Below are 19342 nucleotides of genomic sequence, written 5' to 3'. Positions count from 1 at the left end.
AGCAAAATAACTGAAAAAATGAGAATTAGTCCTCAGATTCCATGTCTGTAATTTATAGAAAAAATCTTGCATTAGTTCAGTCTAAAAAAAGATTAATTAAAAGAAGTTATTACTCCACCACTAACAGATTTGCAACAATATGGTTTCGGGAAACAGTCATGACTAGCTAGTTGATTTCTTCAACGATGCATCATACTATGGTATTTACATCATTATATTGGAAATGCACCGCAGAGGAGGATTTGAACCGGCATGGGAGGCGGGCACTCTAACAAGGACACTAAAGACCACTTGCATCATTCGCTAGTAGGGGTGTCCCCGACTACGGATTTACATAGTCGAATCAGATTCGAATCAGATTGCCTGCTTGAAAAACAGCAGTCCACTAGATAGTGCACACAAACTCTTTCCCTGCTCAAGGCCAAAGGAGTATAGGCTACTTTGACAGGCTTGCAGCGCTCAACTGTGCACGAGGCCTATACCTGCGTCTTAAGACAACTTTTATTTTCTTTCACAAACAGAGAAACAACTTTCTAATAAAGCGACCAAACTGCCTGTCAAGTGATAGACGAAACTGACAATGATTTTTATCTTTTTTAAACTGAAATGAAAGGCAATGTGGATAAACATTCACAGCCACGATGTACAGAACACCACACAAAGATAGTCTATAGAAGAAAATGAATAAAAACATTTTGGATCAATAAACCTTAAAAAAATATATAAATAACCGCAGAAAGGCCACAGTGCAGATAGATATGCAATTCACATGTCGGCAAATCAAATTAAATCGGCTAAATTGCCTGTGCGAGCAAGCTTTAACTCTACAGCGCAACATCGATGCACCAAAAAACAATCAAAAATGAATTTACAGAATTGAATTAGAACAGAATATACTGTTCTAATAAATAAAAATAATTTTAAAAATTAAATAGTCATAATCAAGTCACAAGTGCAAAATGCCTAAAGTGCAGGGAAACATGTATGCAAAACACAAGCCATAAATAGTTAAATTAGATAACCCAGAGTGATCAATAAATAAATTAAAATTAAAGAAATTATTAAAATAACAAAAGTATAGCCAGAATTGTCAACTTTGTCTTTTTAACTGCAGAGACAATAAACGCTAAACTGGAGTGGCCAGTCTTTTTAGCTAAACATTCACAGCATCCAAAAATCAAATTGGAACTGGCTGAAATGTTTTGAAATCACTTGTACCCTGCCTGATCGAAAAAAATCCAGTCTTTCACGCGATCTGCATGTGTCCGTTTGAGTCTTTTCAAATAGCACGCTAGTCAGCTCGTTAACGTTGGCCGGCAGAAGCGTGCCGCAGTGTTTGTCGTTGTTGAGTGGTAGGACATGAGCTGTTGGCACAACTTGCATCTTACTTTTTTTGGATCATCTTTTACCATTTCAAAGTGCGTCCAATTCTACACTTTAGATTTTCTTATCCCAGACATTGTTAAAGATGTAATCCCTGCCGCCAAGATGCTCCTCTGTCCGTCACGGATCATGGAAGTGAAACTTAAATCTGTCACAGGGGTGGTTGGATTTATTCACGCACATTAAAAATATTTATTAAAAGCTTCTTTCTTTTCACATTTTTATTTACAGCATTATCATAATAGGTTGTATATTAACCTATTGGGAGAGAACCGGTACATCTGTGTAAAATCAGATATTGAGCACCCCCATATCTCGTCTCATAACACCTCTGCGAAGATTCGACTGTGAGATTGGTAGTCGAATCAGGCTCCTCCTATCGAAGCATCGAATCGTCGACTATTCAGGGTCACCCCTAGTCGCTAGCATGCTTCTTGAGGCCAGGGGAGTGAGGTTTACACGCACAGCTAGCTTATCTCTGTTATACATTAACCCATCTTCATGTAGAGTACAACGTAGAACTGTTTTAGTTGAGATATATAGCCTGTGTGCAAGGATATGGGATGTATAGGTTCTGTTTAGGGTTGGGAATGAGTATTATATCTGTTTGAGTAGTAAAAGTGTTATCCATCAACAGGTGAGTGTATCTGCACCCATGGTCACACCTGCACCTGTGGTCATGCCTGTGCCTGTTGCCACACCAATGTCCATGGCTGTACCTGCTCCCTTGAACACAGTACCCATACCCACTCCAGTGTCCGTGACAGTGCCAGGTCCTGTGGTTGTGCCGGCACCTGCCACCATGCCTGTGCCCATGTCTGCACCTGTTGTTGTACCTGCATCAGTGCCAGTGCAGTCCAGTGTGGCCCCTGCTGCGCCGAACCCCAGCAGAGAGACAGACAGCCCAGGAGCCCACCGTCCTGTTGCCTCCCTCTCCGACTTCCTGGAGGACCCCCGTGCCAAACTTCATACACCGCCACCAAGTTCCACCTGCCACAAAGTTAACATCCCAGGAAAGGACCCTCTTGATGTCCCAGATACGCACCCACTGAGGCCTCCCAATCCATCGCCTTTTGAGTCAGAGACCGAGGAGGACAGGGAAAACACTAGGCTTGTGTCCATCGAGGAGTTCCTGCGGCCTGTACCTCAACCTCGAATAAAGGTCAGTTTCCAAACCAAATCTGGAGACCATATGTGTACCTGTGCAATTAATATAATTTTAGACTACACTCCTGTTAAATATCTTCAGTGGTAGTCTTTCTTTCCTAATATACAAATTTATTCCATCAGAGAAAAACCTTTAGATGCATAAACTGTGTGTCGTTACTCTGATGTGAACTTTAAAGTAATTAATTAATTTAAACATTGTGTTGTGTTAGTGAAGGGGTGTCCAATTCTGCTCCTGGAGGGCCACTGTCCTGCAAAGTTTAGCTCCAACCCCAATTCCAACACCTGAACTGGTTAATCAAGGTCTTTGGGATTACTAGAAACTTCCAGACAGGTTTGTTGGAGCAAGTTGGAAGTAAACTCTGCATGAAGGTGGCCCTTCTGGAATGGACACCCCTTATCCTAGAGTCTCAGAAACCTGTTGAAATTGTTGTTTCTGTGGTACGCTATCAGGTATATGCTGGTGGTCTTATGGACCCTCCCCCAGACTACCATGGAGAGAGCAGTCGGTCTGATCTGTCTGACATACTAGAGGAAGAGGAGGAAGATCTGTACTCTGAGCCTATCACTGACATCCCCTCCAGAGGTTACGGTACAGCTCCTACGGGAAGGGTATGTACATGCACATGAATGCTGTAGTATTCCTTGGTGAACCTTTGGACAAAATGTGAAATCCTGTTGCAGCGTGGCAACTTCTGATTGGATGTAATTGTGCTGTGTGATACAGCACTTTTGCTTTCGTTGTGGACATGCAAATTGATCAAGTAGAAACTTGTTAGAAGACAATATTAGCCATACTTGTCTTTTATGTTCTTTCTGTTCTTATATTTCCTCTGTTGCATTTTAATTTTCTTGTTTCTTTTTCCTGTTTTCTTCTATTTTCAACTTTTGACACCAAACAAAACCAACCTTTTTGTCAACTTTATGTTTTTGATCTATCACCTTGTCCTTTCCTGCCCTGATAACTCCCAACGCTCCTCTAAAACAACCCCAGTGTGAATTGTGGGAAACTGACAGTGATGAAGAAATTTTGGAGAGGATTATAAAGCTCCCCCATCAGGCCTACCACAACAAACAGCTCTTCAGCATCCCAGAAGTCACGGAAGAAGAAGACAACACCGAATCAGAACCCCACTCTCGACATTCCCCTGGCCGGACTTCTTCAGGCAAGGGCAACCAGAGTGGACATGAGGGTCGCCGACATTCTCCCCACCGCCACAATCATGGACATAAAACTGAATCTGAATCGCCCGTAGTGAGGTACAAAGGGACAGCGCCAGTCAGGGCTAGACCCAGAGTGCACTACGCTGACACGGTGGACACCATCAACTATCTGGATGAGGAGGAGGTGGACTTGGACTCTGACAGTAGCCTGTACACTGGGCCTAGTTCTGGAAGTGTGAGTGTGCGCCACAAACCGCACAAAGGACATGGCGACCGACTAAGGAGAGAGGCCTTACTCCGTAGCCAGTTGACTTCAGATCTCTCTGGCATTGTGGCATCTTCAGGAACAGGGCAGGGACCGTATTTAGTTAGCAAGACCGTACACCGTGTGAAGTCGCCCACCGGACCCTCAACAGAGATTGACGTAGAGTATGGAACCGATAATGATGAGGAGCCTCAGCTGTTTGACCCTGGAGAAGTGGTGTTAGAGCAGATGAGCTCTGAGTGGTGGGTGGAGGGTGGTAACAATGAGTACCACAACCTGCCTCTAACATGCAGACCCCAGTCAGAGCTGCCCACAAGCAACCGCTCATGGGTGGGTTGTCCTCTGTCCATCTGTCTCCTGTCCATCTTCCCTTAAGACTCTCTCTTTGAGAACCTGCCCATCCCTTTAGGAGATGGCTGAAACCTTTTGCGTCCTAAAAGCGAAGATGAGCGCAAGTTTGCACCCACATCAGTTGCTATTCTTATCAGTTCACTGTAGCTTAACTTGTCCAACTTGCAGTATCATAGTTGGAAGGCTTAAGCAGTGTTCTTGGAGTTAGCAATGGCAGTCTTAGGATATTGAGCAATTCTGGTTCTAGTTCCACTTACCGATTTCATTAAGATTCCTTTTAGTAATTTTGAGAAAGAGTGGACAATGTTATTGCATTCACTACCCTAGCACCTCTGATATGTAGGTTGCATGCTAAGTTGTTAAGGAAGAATGCAGGAAGGACGTTAAGGAAGAACTTAACAGAACTGTTAATGGAACTGAAAATCTGAACTGAACCAAACGTCTGTTCTGAATAAGACGTGGTTCTCTATTCCCAACTCTTCATGGAGTTAGCATTTCAAATGCATTCATTTACCACATATGATGTTAAGTGGTTACTGTGCTATATGGCATTCCACCAAGTACACAATGACTCCCCAACACTAATTTTACTGTGGATGCAAAAGGTTTAAGCCTGTACATCTTGTTCCTTGCAGTTGATTGTGTACCCTACACCCTTTCTCCCAGTCTCCAGTCAAGGCATCTTCATATTTGTAGTTGTGTAGCTGACAGCACTGCTCTATGTATTTGTCCTACATATTACTGTATTCTTCCCAGTGTTCAGTTAGTATGCTGCTATGCTAAGGCTGTGGCTTTGGATTACCGCTCAACAGTTTACTTGCTTTATATAAATGGTATGATTCTTACCCCACGTGTTGTCAAGGTTGTCCAGAGACTGCTTGAGTGGTTAAAGCAGAGACTGGACAACACCGATGTGCTGTTTGAAACTTCTTGTTGTACATGTACCTGCACAGGGATCTCCTCATTGTTTCCATAATTCCACTGTGTTGTTATGATGAACTACCCTAAGTGCTGCTTCTGTTGATCTGGAATCAAATGTTGCTTGAACAGTAGTGTTTTACGTGTGTGTGTGTTTCAGGGCTCCAGGCTAATTGCTAATTCAACAAAAAAAGTTTGCATCACTTATTTGCCATTAGCCGAAGACACCAAAACTTCATATTGTGCGATTATGTGGCTACTTTTAATACTCAAGGAAGATGCGCAAACACAGATACAAATGCTTGGCCAGTGCAATAGCAGTCAGCTGTACATAGCTTGATAGCTAGAAGTTCTTGCAAACACATAGTTGCGTAGACAATGTTTCAGACCTTTTAGTTAGCAGGTAGCAAGCTAAGCTAATAAGCTTCACAGTGGAACACAGTCTGCTGCAAATGTTCCAAATGCTAGCTTTGCAATTCATATATTACAGGCTATTTGCCAAGTAAAAAGTGTAACTTGGCTCCAAAATGCTTTGTTAGCAGCAAGTGGCTCCCAGTTGATTGTTCTAGTCTGGAGCCCCTAGTGTTCATGTGTGGTATTACATGCAGTTTGTGTGATGTTGGTGTGATGTTATTCAGTGACCGTTTTCCACGATTGTCATCGTCTAACTTTTTGTTTCTCTCAAATTAGGAGGCAGGTGGAAGAGAAGCATCGTTGCCAGATCCAGGTGCAATGTGGTGCGATGTCACTCAAAAGTCAGCACGCTCTGAAATTAGACTGCATAGAGGTGAGACTCTCTCACTTCCCTCTCTCTCACTCTAGAAGCAGATTAACTCTAGACAGCTTGTCATGACACAGGAGGAATTGACAACTATGAAAATAGCTTCCGGGATAATACCTGACCACTGTGTACTGCATACAGCTCTTGTTTAGATCACATCCTTTTCTCTCTCTCATTTATCCATCTCAGACTCTTACCAACCCACCCAACTTTAAACTTCCCTTCTTCTCCAAACGTACATTCAACTGCACCCACACGTCTATGTAGCCCAATCTAAATTGGGACTTCTTTTGTTCCTGAATAAAACTAATTAGTAGTGTTTTCTGAGGCTGTTTTATTGCTCATTCTTAGGGTAGCTGATTTGATTAAACCTCAAAAACAAAGTATTAGAATTTGGCACATAAATCGCCCCGAACTGGCTTGTTGAGGAATGCTTTTCTAAGTGATCAGACATACAAAATATTTGGTTTAAAATCCATAAATTTGCATTGGTGGAGAGTCGAGCCATATCTAGTGACCATAATATCATAGAGATTTGGAACTGGACAACATATCACAGAATACCTGAACATTGTAGCCTAGTGTCACCCAAGCATTTGTTACTACAGACAAACCCTGAATCTAAAATACACCATTGCACTTTCACATTTAAACTTTTTTTTTTCACTATATTTTTGAATCTTTGTTTCCTTTGACGATGTCCCCAAAAGGAGGTTTTCCCAAAAGTAGCTCCTATTTTTCTGCATATGTGCCCTCTAATATGACACACAGAGGTTGTGAAATGTCGTCTTTTCTTTGCCCTGCCCTTGATTGTTGCTACAGATGGTCTTGATCCTCACTAATGAGATGAGGACATCTCACTGCTGGAGCTTAACACGAACACGACAGACACCTATTACCACCACTGATCATACATCTCTGTTTCACACTATACTCCTGACCCCGCCCCCTCATCCAGAAACCTAATGAATTCAGGGTACTGACCCTCGACCTTTTGACCTTGAGTCTGGCTGTCAGACTCCAAAGTACAGAACAGCTGTTTTATTTGGCATGCATGTCCAGTAAATAGCACAGGTGGTTTTTGGGGGGCATTTGTATTTGATTTACATTTATTTACTTTTATTTTTGCAGTTGAATTTATTCATTTAGTAGACACTTGTAGCCAAAGTAATACATCTTTATCTACAGTCAATTAATCAATCGATCAGCACAATTGAATCTGATCTGCTTATCAATAGCAATAATAATAAGAAACTTATTAAAAATTGAGCACCAATAATAATTGAGCATATTAGAATGATTTCTGAAGGATCATGTGACACTGAAGACTGGAGTGATGATGCTGAAAATTCAGCTTTGCATCGCAAGAATAAATTACATAAGTAATTTTAAAAATGTATTAAAATAGAAAACAGTTCTGTAAAAATATTTCAGAATATTTTTATTTTTACTGTATTTTTCATTTAAAAAATGCAGCCTTGGTGAGCCTAAGGACTCGATTACTCCAAACATTTGACCAGTCGTGTAGTTTTAATCTGTTCCCTGACAACATTATTTAAAATCACAAAGTTTGTTGGTATCTGAATAGACATTAGTGTGTCTTTCGCTCTTCCTGACGTTCTCGCTCTGTGCAGATGACTCATGCGCGCACGTTTCTCTAGCGGCTCATGGCGGCTTAGGATCAGGAGGTTTTAGTATGATTACCTCACTTAAGGACACGCCTGGGCCGCACCATTATTTTTTTTCAGGCGGGGGGGATACGACGGACATTAGTTCACTGGCTTTAATGTTTGGAATGCATTAAGGAAAATGGGAAAATTGCCTAAAATAAAATGTTTTTATTGTAACATTGTAATAAAATTCATCATCATCTTCCCAAAAAAGTGAAATAGGCATGATGTCCCGATCAACCACCTATGTGTTGCTGCATATAAATGTGTGTGTACTCTTTGGTGTTGCAGAGCCCAGACCATCTGGAGAAAATGAGGTCAGAGTCTTCGTTGCCCTCTTCCCGTATGAACCTGCAGTCATGTCACCCAATCCTGACGCTGCTGAAGAGGAACTTCCCTTTAAAGAGGGCCAGATTATCAAGGTTTGACTTGCATTTAAGTTTGTGATTTTCACACATCCATTTGTCTTTAATAGTAGAGCATACTAGCTTAAAGTTGACATGAAACAGGATGCGATAATCTTTCTTTTTTATAAGATTTCTATAAGGCAACACTGTCTGTATAAGCCTAAAAATGTGTCCCACACAGATATTTGTTCACAGCTGAAACATGCCACTGTACACAAAGCATTCAAAATATAATAAAGTTCCTGTTCAAAGTTCATTGTAGTGTTTCTTCTCTGCAGGTTTATGGGGACAAAGATGCCGATGGTTTCTACCGAGGCGAGGCGGGTGGTCGTCATGGCTTTGTCCCGTGTAATATGGTTTCAGAGATCCAGGTTGATGATGAGGAGACCAGAGAACAGCTCCTGATGCAGGGCTTCCTCTCCACAGAGGCGTCTATGGAAAAGATAGGTGCGTTTATCGTCGCATGCATCAGACTCGTGTATCTACACCTCAGTCTCTGTTTTCACTCCAACATATCATCTTACCAGTCAGATTTGAGGTTGTACCATTCCATTGAAATCCAGTTCTTTTATGATATTTTTGTACTCCAGTGAGCCGCCAGCATTGACAGCATCACAGGTGCAAAGGCTGCCGTATAAGATACACTACCGTTCATACTTTGGAAATAGATACTTTTATAGGCAATTGATACTTATAATCAGCAATAGCTATGCTTCCATCCAAAGTTGCAAATTTAACTTATGTGCAAAATTGGAATATCGCATAAAACATTTGCGAATAAAGCAGCGTTTCCATCCCATGTGTTCAAGAGAGCAAAACATCAACTTCCAAAAATGGAAGTTGCTGCAATCGAGGAAGCCACTGTGGCTTTTTTTTCCTCCATCATAAATGAGTTTCTTCTCAGAGTGACAAGACGAAACGCTGTCATGTCCTCTTGCGTTCGGATGCTGCCTTTGGGAACACAATCGTGTGAGACGGACTTTGGGTCCGGCGTTTCAGAACCACCAAACCAACATTTGAGATGCTGTGATGCTGTGATTGGTCCGCTGGTTAGTCCAGTTATCCAGTCACATTCACTGCTGAGGCAAAGTCACATCAGTTTTACATCAAGGGATTTTTTCGGTAAATGTGTTTCCATCATAGTTTATGTGCACGTCTTCTTATTGGATAAAATTTTATCTCAACTGAGCTCGTGGGTTTTTTTTATGCGCATTTTTAGAATTTATGCTCATCCTGGCATTTCCATCCAGCATTTTTTATGCAATATCTCAAAAATACAGCTACTGATGTATAAAATTAATCAAAAGTGACAGTAAAGACTTTCACATTGTTACAAAAAAAAAAATCTATTTCAAATAAATGCTGTTCTTTTGAATTTTCTAGTCATCAAAGAATCCTAAAAAATAAAATGTATCATGGTTTACACAAAAATATGAAGCAGCTCAACTGTTTTCAACATTGATAATAATCATAAATGTTTCTTGAGCATCAAATCAGCTTATCAGAATGATTTCTGAAGGATCATGTGACACTGAAGACTGGAGTAATGATGCTGAAAATTCAGCTTTGGTCACAGGATATAAATTACAGTTTACAATATATTCACATGGAAAACAGTTGTTTTGATTTGTAATAATATTTCAGAATATTACTGTTTTTACTGCATTCAAATAAATGCAGCCTTGGTGAGCAGAAGAGGCTTCATTTAAAAACTAAAAATGTACAGTCTTCAAAAGCATTGTGACAAGCTCAGTCGTAAGATGAAGTCAAGAGAAATGTTGATTATAATTTGCTTCATCAAAAAAAAAAAAGTACTATTTCACCCAATATTGTGCTTTTTGTTCTAATTTGATTACTTGAGCATATGCTAACATCAAACTCTCTTGAAATCAGCATCAGGATAATGTTGCTGATTATGCATCTGCCTTCACAAAGTGTTTTCTAGGTAGACAACTGACTAGGTTTTGGAGCAGATCTGTAGTCTGGCTGACATTTATTTAAGGTCATATTTTGAGCATGTTGCTCGGATAAAAATAAATCTCTTGTCTCCCTGTAATCGTCCAAAGAAAAAGCCACATTTTAGCATATCTAGAATCACGCTTGTAAAGCTTTAAAATAGGCTTCAAGCTAACAGCTTTTAGGAACTTTGGTTTCCGTTGAATTTAAGTTCTTAAAGTGTTAGCAGTGGATAAGTGGTACTTCTAAGTACTTCATAAAGGGTGCATGCGGTATTTTTTTTCTCTTGTTTAAGGCAAGAAACTATAAGCAAAACCATGTTTTTTTTTGTCATGCAGTGATCAATTTTGAGATTTTGGGCTATGTGGCTTTCATACCTTGACTTCTTTCAGACTAGTGGAAACAAAACATCCTAAATACACATTTGTGTTTATTTTATTGTATCTGTTTGAGTCTGTAGATTTCAATGTCGATATCACATGACCAGCCGAATACTACTGACTTTATCTCATTTTTGGAAATTTTTTACTGGCTGACTGAGAATGGGACATTTCTAGAATTCCACTGCATTTCGTGAATCTGTTCTTGATTTCAATTTGGTTCATGTTTCACAGTCTCGGTTTCATTTCAGATCACAAAGCTTTGCCATTTTTACAAAAGTGCCAAAGTCCTGTCGTTGTAATGTGTGTGTTTTTGTGGTTACTGTCCGAGCAGTTCAAAGAGCAACAGCGTGGATCGTCTCTCCCAGAATGCTTTGCTGCAGTGGCGGTTCAGCCCTTTCTTTCTCACTGTGGCGCCTCATTGCTGATGCTAATGCTTATTCTGTGTTTAAAGGTGTTAGTTCACCCAATAATGAAAATTCTGTCATCATTTACTCACCCTCATGTCATTACAAACCAGTAAGACTTCAAAACACAATTGAAGATTTCTGTCCCTCCATTGACAGTCCACACCACTGCCGCTTTGATGTTTCATAAAGAGGTCGTAAAACTAATCCATATTAATTGAGCCATTTAGTCTCTTTATATGATGAACAGATTGAATTTAGGCTTTTATTCACATATAAACATTCATCAACTCACAATGAGGTTCATTCTCGTGTTACGCAGCACGTTTCAGCTTCATCAAGAACCAGTGAGGTTTGTTCTTGCTCATTAAGCAGGTTTAGTTGAGCTTCTGTTTATGTTCGCTGATCGATATTTATATGTGAGTAAAAGCCTAAATTCAATCTGTTCATCATATAAAGCGATTGAGTCTCTGCAGAAAGTTTAGACTAAACCGCTCAATTCATATGGATTAGTTTTACGATCTCTTTATAAACTTTTTGAAGCATCAAAGTGGTAGTTGCGTAGACTGTCAATGGAGGGACAAAAATCTTTCAGATTTCATTAAAATATCTTGATTTGTGTTTTGAAGATGAACGACTTGTGGGTTTGGAATGACATGAGGGTGTGAAAATGACAGAATTTTCATGTTTGGGTGAACTAACCCTTTAATCTCTTGTTTTCAGCTTGGTTCTTGTTTCGCTTTTCTTTTGGCTTCTCATTCATTCTTGTCTGCCTACTTGTCTTTTTTTTCCCTCGTATCCTGTTTAAATTTCATAAAGACGCCCGCTTACATGCACCGCTTCCACGCCGCACCGCTGCACCGCCGAAACCTAGACGCTCCAAGAAAGGTGTGTGTCAGCGCTCGCTGTCTCCTCCTTCACCCCTCCCAGATTTCACCTGCATTTGGTTTGCTGAATTTCCTTGTTGTTTCCGAACAACTTTCTGCTTCTGCATCAGGAACTTTGACCAAAGGGGGATACGAGCATTAGATATTCTTAATGTCTCTAGTTTTATTTTTAGACCACAGTCAGCATGAAATCAAAATGAACCTTTTAGTTATTTTCCAAACAAATATTCCTGGTCTTACTCTGCATGGTTCAGTGCATGTTATTGAAATGAAAACGGTGCATCAAATTGCAATAACTTTTCTGCTCATGTATGCAATGCCATGCAAATGCTATGATGTGAATTCAGGCTTCATGTTCACAGACCAGGTCTGCATTTTCTAAGCTTCACAAGTCTAAGTAGATCGTAGAAACCACTGGCACCAATGCTGTCTGAGGTTTACGATGCTTTTGGGAAATGTGACCCAGTCAGTAATTGATTCTATCACAATAATCTGTGGTGAGCATCTATAATGTTTACGGCATTCCATTATAAGTGCTTCAGCTGTGTGTGTATATATATATATATATATATATATATATATATATATATATATATATATATATATATATACTGTAATATAATGCCAAAAATGTTGTCAAGCTTAACTTGTAGTACACATGGGATAATTCCTTTAAAGTAGTTCTTTCACTCTCAACCCCCTTTGGTCAACTCACCATCTCTCACTGAAGTGTGTGTTTGTGGCTCATGAATGCTGCACTCATAACCTCAAAGCGCTGTGACTCATTTAGTTTGGTTTTATTTAGTTTGATTAGTCTTTTTCCCCATGATTCCAAATGTCATTCAAGGTCAGGCAGCCAATCAGATCGTGTCTAACCCTTCCCTCCTCCCCCACTTCTGTCCTCCTCCAGTGGAGTCTGCTGCGGTGTGGGAGGACACGTCTGCTATAGACTCCTCCAGTCAAGGTTTGAAATCGTTCTGTCCCGTCCTGTTTCTCTCTCTTTCTCTTCTTCATCATGTTTTCCTCCTCGGATGTTTTCCAGCCGCATGTGTGTGACAATTTAATTGCATATTAATGTGCTCTCGGATGATGCAGCGCTGCATGCTTTCACCATGGAGATCCATCCAACACTGTTCTAACCACTAATTATCTTTCAGTTTCTCGTTTGACAGTTGTGCTTCTGTGCATCATGGCTGATTTGGTTCACTTTGTGACCTGCATGTGATTTCTGTCATAAGTGCCTTCCTTTTTGTTCTTTTCTGTCTTATTATTATTATTAAGCAGTAGATATCAGAAGTTTTGCAAGGCCAGAAATATATATACACAAGTTTTCATATCAGTTGAAAGTTTATTGCATTATCAGAAATGCACTTTTTTAATAATGGGCAATTTGGGCAGATTTTTCTACCCATGTAATTACAGTGTAACACATATTTTAATTAAATCAGTTAAATGAAATTCTCAATCCGAGCAATCATGACTATTAATTATAAAGTCAAATCAACAAAATATCAACATATTTACCATGTAAATAATGCACTATAGATATATATATATATATATATATACACTGAACAAAATTATAAACGCAACACACTTGTTTTTGCTCAAAGATCTAAGACTTTTTCTATGTACACAAAAGGCCTATTTCTCTCAAATATTGTTCATAAATCTGTCTAAATCTGTGTTAGTGAGCACTTCTCCTTTGCCGAGATAATCCATCCACCTCACAGGTGTGGCATATCAAGATGCTGATTAGACAGCATGATTATTGCACAGGTGTGCCTTAGGCTGGCCACAATAAAAGGCCACTCTAAAATGTGCAGTTTTATCACAGCACAATGCCACAGATGTCACAAGTTTTGAGGGAGCGTTCAATTGGCATGCTGACTGCAGGAATGTCCACCAGAGCTGTCGCCCGTGAATTGAAAGTTCATTTCCCTACCATAAGCCGTCTCCAAAGGCGTTTCAGAGAATTTGGCAGTACATCCAACCGGCCTCACAACCGCAGACCACGTGTAACCGCACCAGCCCAGGACCTCCACATCCAGCATCTTCACCTCCAAGATCGTCTGAGACCAGCCACCCGGACAGCTGCTGCAACAATCGGTTTGCATAACCAAAGAATTTCTGCACAAACTGTCAGAAACCGTCTCAGGGAAGCTCATATGCATGCTCGTCGTCCTCATCGGGGTCTCGACCTGACTGCAGTTCGTCGTCGTAACCGACTTGAGTGGGCAAATGCTCACATTCGATGGCGTCTGGCACTGTGGAGAGGTGTTCTCTTCACGGATGAATCCCGGTTTTCACTGTACAGGGCAGATGGCAGACAGCGTGTGGGTGAGCGGTTTGCTGATGTCAACGTTGTGGATCGAGTGGCCCATGGTGGCGGTGGGGTTATGGTATGGGCAACGAACACAGGTGCATTTTATTGATGGCATTTTGAATGCACAGAGATACCGTGACGAGATCCTGAGGCCCATTGTTGTGCCATTCATCCACGACCATCACCTCATGTTGCAGCATGATAATGCACGGTCCCATGTTGCAAGGATCTGTACACAATTCCTGGAAGCTGAAAACATCCCAGTTCTTGCATGGCCAGCATACTCACCGGACATGTCACCCATTGAGCATGTTTGGGATGCTCTGGATCGGCGTATACGACAGCGTGTTCCAGTTCCTGCCAATATCCAGTAACTTCGCACAGCCATTGAAGAGGAGTGGACCAACATCCCACAGGCCACAATCAACAACCTGATCAACTCTATGTGAAGGAGATGTGTTGCACTGCGTGAGGCAAATGGTGCTCACACCAGATACTGACTGGTTTTCGGACCCCCCCAATACAGTAAAACTGCACATTTTAGAGTGGCCTTTTATTGTGGCCAGCCTAAGGCACACCTGTGCAATAATCATGCTGTCTAATCAGCATCTTGATATGCCACACCTGTGAGGTGGATGGATTATCTCGGCAAAGGAGAAGTGCTCACTAACACAGATTTAGACAGATTTGTGAACAATATTTGAGAGAAATAGGCCTTTTGTGTACATAGAAAAAGTCTTAGATCTTTGAGTTCAGCTCATGAAAAATGAGGGCAAAAACAATAGTGTTGCGTTTATAATTTTCTTCAGTGTGTGTGTGTGTGTGTGTGTGTATATATATATATATATATATATATATATATATATATATATATATATATATAAGAGAAAAATAGCAGTTAATGCATATACAATATAATGTAATAAACATATAAGTTCAAAAGAAACTATTGTGATAGATTCACTTATGGACTTGGGCTTCATTTCCCAGAAGCATCATAGGCCTAAGTGGATCAAAGATGGTCCTGATTAATTTCCCGATCTTTGAAAACATTAATTGAGATGTGGTTTGTTTGACTCGCAGACCTGAGCCGCTCCGCCGCCCCGATGGGAAGCTCTAGACCCCGCAGGATGGTGGCCATCTTTGATTACGACCCGAGAGAAAGCTCCCCTAATGCAGACATAGAGGTGACGTCTTTACTATTTCTTATATTAGTAAAAAGAGTCTGTGCTGACTGAAGTGAGTCTAATGTTCAATCATTTCTCAACAACTCCAGGCTGAGCTGACCTTCAGTGCGGGCGACATCATCTATGTGTTCGGTGACATGGACGATGATGGCTTCTACTATGTGAGTTTCTTCTCCGTCAGTGTTTTTGTTCTCTGTCTTTCTAGTATATTCATAACATCGCCCTGCATCACATTTGCTGAATGAAATCCAATACTTGTTTCTTACTAATTTTAGGGTGCTGATTCTAAAAATAGTGGCTGTTTTGTTCTAGCACTTTCTCACAAAATATGATTATGATACATTTCATAGCATTTTTGCTTTCAACAGCCATTTGTAAGGTGAAGAATTCTCGTATTATCCCTTAATCAGCAGAAAAACTACCACAAAGACAGATTCCTATCTTCCTCTGAACCAGCTTACTGTTATCTATTAAATTTTACATGTGACCTTATTTTTTACATGCGTGACCTGAGTTCAAGGTCATAATTTTAGCCCGTGACAGAAGAAAATGCAAACATGACCAGATGTTTTCTTACTACATCCAAACAGCAACAAAAAAAGCTGGTTACACTTTATTTTGATGGTACTCTTTAGTCATTCTGTTGACTATAAGTAATATTGCACCTACATGTCAATTAACTAATACTCATTTCACACATACAGTCTTTACAGGTAAATTACCGTTAAGACATCATGTGTGAACAGGGCTGTTTCAAAAATACTGGTAAATTGGTTCTGTCAATTTACCAGGGGTGCATTTCCCATACAACGATGTAACTCGCTGCTTCACTACCACAGTACGATGCATCGTTGAGCGAATAAACTAGCTAGTCACGACTGTTTCCCGAAACCGTATTGTCGCAAACCTGTCCTTCAGCCACGCTGGTTAATGATATCAGGTGGTGGAGTAATAACTTCTTTAAATGAATCCATTTGAGATCGAATTAATGCTAGATTTATGCTATAAATTACGGACATGGCATCTGAGGACTACTCATATTTCTCAGTTATTTTGCTTTATTTCCAGATTCAATCATAGGCTCGTTCTTGCGTACTCTTCAAAAACGATGCTTAAAATCTCTTGACAAACTAAAATATGTAAATGACATTTGTATATATTCGAAATAAAAGATATACATTGTACTTAAAGGGTTAGTTCACCCAAAAATGAAAATTCTGTCATTAATTACTCACCCTCATGTCATTCTACACCCGTAAGACCTTCATTCATCTTCAGAACACAAATTAAGATATGAAGAGTTTGGTTCCAAAACTCGATAAATGGCATTTTTAAAAAAAATTGAGTTTCCGCCAAAATCTGTATTGTATCTGGTCGGTATTGAAAAGTCATTTATTAATTTTGCGCAAAATGCGATATCCGTCGTGTTATTCTGTTATGTTTTCTCCCTTTCTTTCCAAAATGCGAGAAACGCCAGTCTCTTTTCTCTGCAGAACGCGATAAATCCGCTCAACCAATCACAGCGCACCATTCCACACACTGTAAACAGTAATGGTGGCGCTCTGAATACACCCGGCATCCTAGTTTTCCTTTCCTGCTTTGTACTTTGTGATCAACAAAAACAGAAAAATGAATAATTTTGACGGCATTGATGAACCTGTGGTGGTTTCTGCGGTGGGGAAGAAACGCAAGTCATCGAAATGTAATCATTTACATGAGGAGATTAAGAAGAAGAGGCACTCGAGTCGGGAGGAGGAAAAATGCCGGCTGTTGCTTGTTCCACGACAGCATCAAACTTCTGTCACTGTCCCCAAAACTGAATCATGAACAGTTTTTAAAAGCCGTTTTTAATACCAATGTACTCGGTAAATGTGTATATTTTAATCGTGTGGTGGCGCCAGATACTCTTTAATCGGTAATGACAAACAGAGACATAATTAATTTATAACATTTACAAGATGACTCGTTGAAATCATTTTGGGAGCAATGACTGAATGTATTTTTAGTAAAATGCCTGTATATAATATTAGTATTGGCAAAGTTCAGAGGCTGTCATAAATGTGAATCAACTTACTTTGTTGTGTATTTTCAATATGAAAAATAACTTTTATATTGATGGATTAATTGCATTTTGAAAAAAAACGTGTCATGGATTTATTGCATTTTGGGGGGAAAATAATCCGTTTTTATAATAAATCTTTTAAAATCAAAATGTAGATTTGAATTTTTAATGTTTTTATAACCAAAAGATGCTATGTGAAAGTTTGAAACAGAAAATAGTGGTTTTCATCTTGCCACTTTCTTGGTAAAGGAAACACATTTTTACTCAAATTAATCAAAATGGAGTTATAGCGTTTTGGAACCAAACTCTTCATATTTTTGTGATGAGAATACTTTTTGTGCACCAAAAAAACTAAATAACGACTTTATTCGACAATATCTAGTGATGGGCGATTTCAAAACACTGCTTCATGAAGCTTTACAAATCTGTTGTTTCGAATCAGTGGTTCGGAGCGTGTATCAAACTACCAAAGTCACGCCCCCCAGTGGTGAACCATTGAAATTTTTAAACACTTATGATATAACGAAGCTTCGTTTACTGAAATCATGTGACTTTGGCAGTTTGATACACGCTCCGAACCACTGATTCGAAACAATAGATTCGTAAAGCTTCGAAGCTTCATGAAGCAGTGTTTTGAAATCGTCCATCACTAGATATTGTTGAATAAAGTCATTATTTAGTTTTTTTGGCGCACAAAAAGTATTCTCGTGGCTTTATAATATTAAGGTTGAACCACTGTAGTCACATGAACTGATTTAAATATGTCTTTAGTAGATTTCTGGGCATCTGAAAGTGTTAATTATCTCACTGAGCCATCGGATTTTATCAAAAATATCTTAATTTGTGTTCTGAAGAAGAACGAAGGTCTTACAGGTGTGGAACGACATGAGGGTGAGTAATTAATGACAGAATTTTCATTTTTGGGTGAACTAACCCTTTAATGTCAGCTTGCTTATTTTGCTCAAGATAAAGATTTATTAAGTCCACGTCATAAAAACGAGAAACTGTACTTCTAACCACAGCTCAAGAGCTGTCGTTCCAACCACACCAGTTTGCGATGTAGTTTGCGAATGTTTCGTTTGTACGATGGTTTCGGGAAACACCAAATCGTTAAACTATGTTAGTAACGACAGAACTTGCGATGTTAGTTGGCTAACGATGCTTTTGTGAAACGCACCCCAGTATGAGAAGTTGTAGCATTTCCAGTAAATTTCCAGTATGATGCTGTGTGTGAACAAAGAATGACGGTTTCCGGTATGAGTGCGTCCGAGGTCTGACGCTCTGATGTAAGATGTCTGCTTTGGGCCAATCATAAAGCTCTGTCAGAGTGGTTTACATTAAGTTCATTAAATTGTTTTTCTATGTAAATGCGCTCGATGGACATCTGACCGTTGCACCGCGTCTCGCGCTCAAGACCCTGCCTTCTTGTCCATTCGTCAGTGCTGCATGATGAGTGTTTGTTGGTGTTTTCAGGGGGACCTCAATGGACACAAAGGCCTCGCGCCTTCCAACTTCCTGCAGGCTTTTCCGGAGACGGAAGAGGACTCCGGACGCACGGAGCACACGGTGACGGAGAGCCGCAGAGATTCACAGGTGTGTGCTTACTGCATGCGTTACCATTAATCATTGCATGTGTTTTCCATTCTGTTCTGTCCATCACCGTTTGTTCATATTGTAACTGTTTCATTGATCAACAGCGTTAGTTTCTCCAGCTGTCTTTTGTTCTGCATGTCGTCTTATGTGTGTTTTATCTCTTTGTGTTTGTTTTTATTTTTGCATGGTTTTCAGAAGCACAGGAGAGGTGTTCACTTTAAACAGTGACCGTAAGTCTTTCAAAGATCTGAAACACTCTCTAGTGTCTCCTTTCCTAAATACTGCTCTAAAACAGACACCAGAGTCTGAAGATATTCTGCAGTCCATACCCAAAGGTTTATGGGTTAGTTCACCTGAACCAATGACACTTCATCATTTACTCATCCTCCTTTTTATCCCAAACCCATATGAGTGACTCTCTTCTTTGGAACACAAAAG

The 19342-nt window shown here is 40.0% G+C and overlaps 1 protein-coding gene across 11 annotated transcripts in view; it reads left to right on the top strand.

Moving 5' to 3' along the window:
• LOC127513072 (peripheral-type benzodiazepine receptor-associated protein 1) overlaps positions 1–19342 on the top strand; it is a 125717-nt gene that overhangs the window by 101173 nt on the left and 5202 nt on the right. For 6 of the 11 annotated variants that reach the window (XM_051894557.1, XM_051894554.1, XM_051894553.1 and 3 more), the window contains 11 exons: positions 2021–2545; positions 3004–3162; positions 3545–4309; positions 5939–6035; positions 7991–8121; positions 8385–8553; positions 11669–11737; positions 12647–12700; positions 15146–15249; positions 15339–15410; positions 18785–18904. In XM_051894557.1, coding sequence (XP_051750517.1) covers positions 2021–2545; positions 3004–3162; positions 3545–4309; positions 5939–6035; positions 7991–8121; positions 8385–8553; positions 11669–11737; positions 12647–12700; positions 15146–15249; positions 15339–15410; positions 18785–18904 — 2265 coding nt within the window. Of the gene's footprint in view, positions 1–2020; positions 2546–3003; positions 3163–3544; positions 4310–5938; positions 6036–7990; positions 8122–8384; positions 8554–11668; positions 11738–12646; positions 12701–15145; positions 15250–15338; positions 15411–18784; positions 18905–19099; positions 19135–19342 lie in introns of all 11 variants that reach the window. The other 5 variants (XM_051894564.1, XM_051894560.1, XM_051894561.1 and 2 more) reach the window with 4 other exon arrangements.

The sequence above is a fragment of the Ctenopharyngodon idella genome, chromosome 5 (assembly GCF_019924925.1).
Source record: "Ctenopharyngodon idella isolate HZGC_01 chromosome 5, HZGC01, whole genome shotgun sequence".
In the NCBI taxonomy this organism is placed as follows: Eukaryota; Metazoa; Chordata; class Actinopteri; order Cypriniformes; family Xenocyprididae; genus Ctenopharyngodon; species Ctenopharyngodon idella.
The sequence above is the reverse complement of the archived record's forward strand: the minus strand, read 5'-3'. Positions and strand labels throughout refer to the sequence as shown.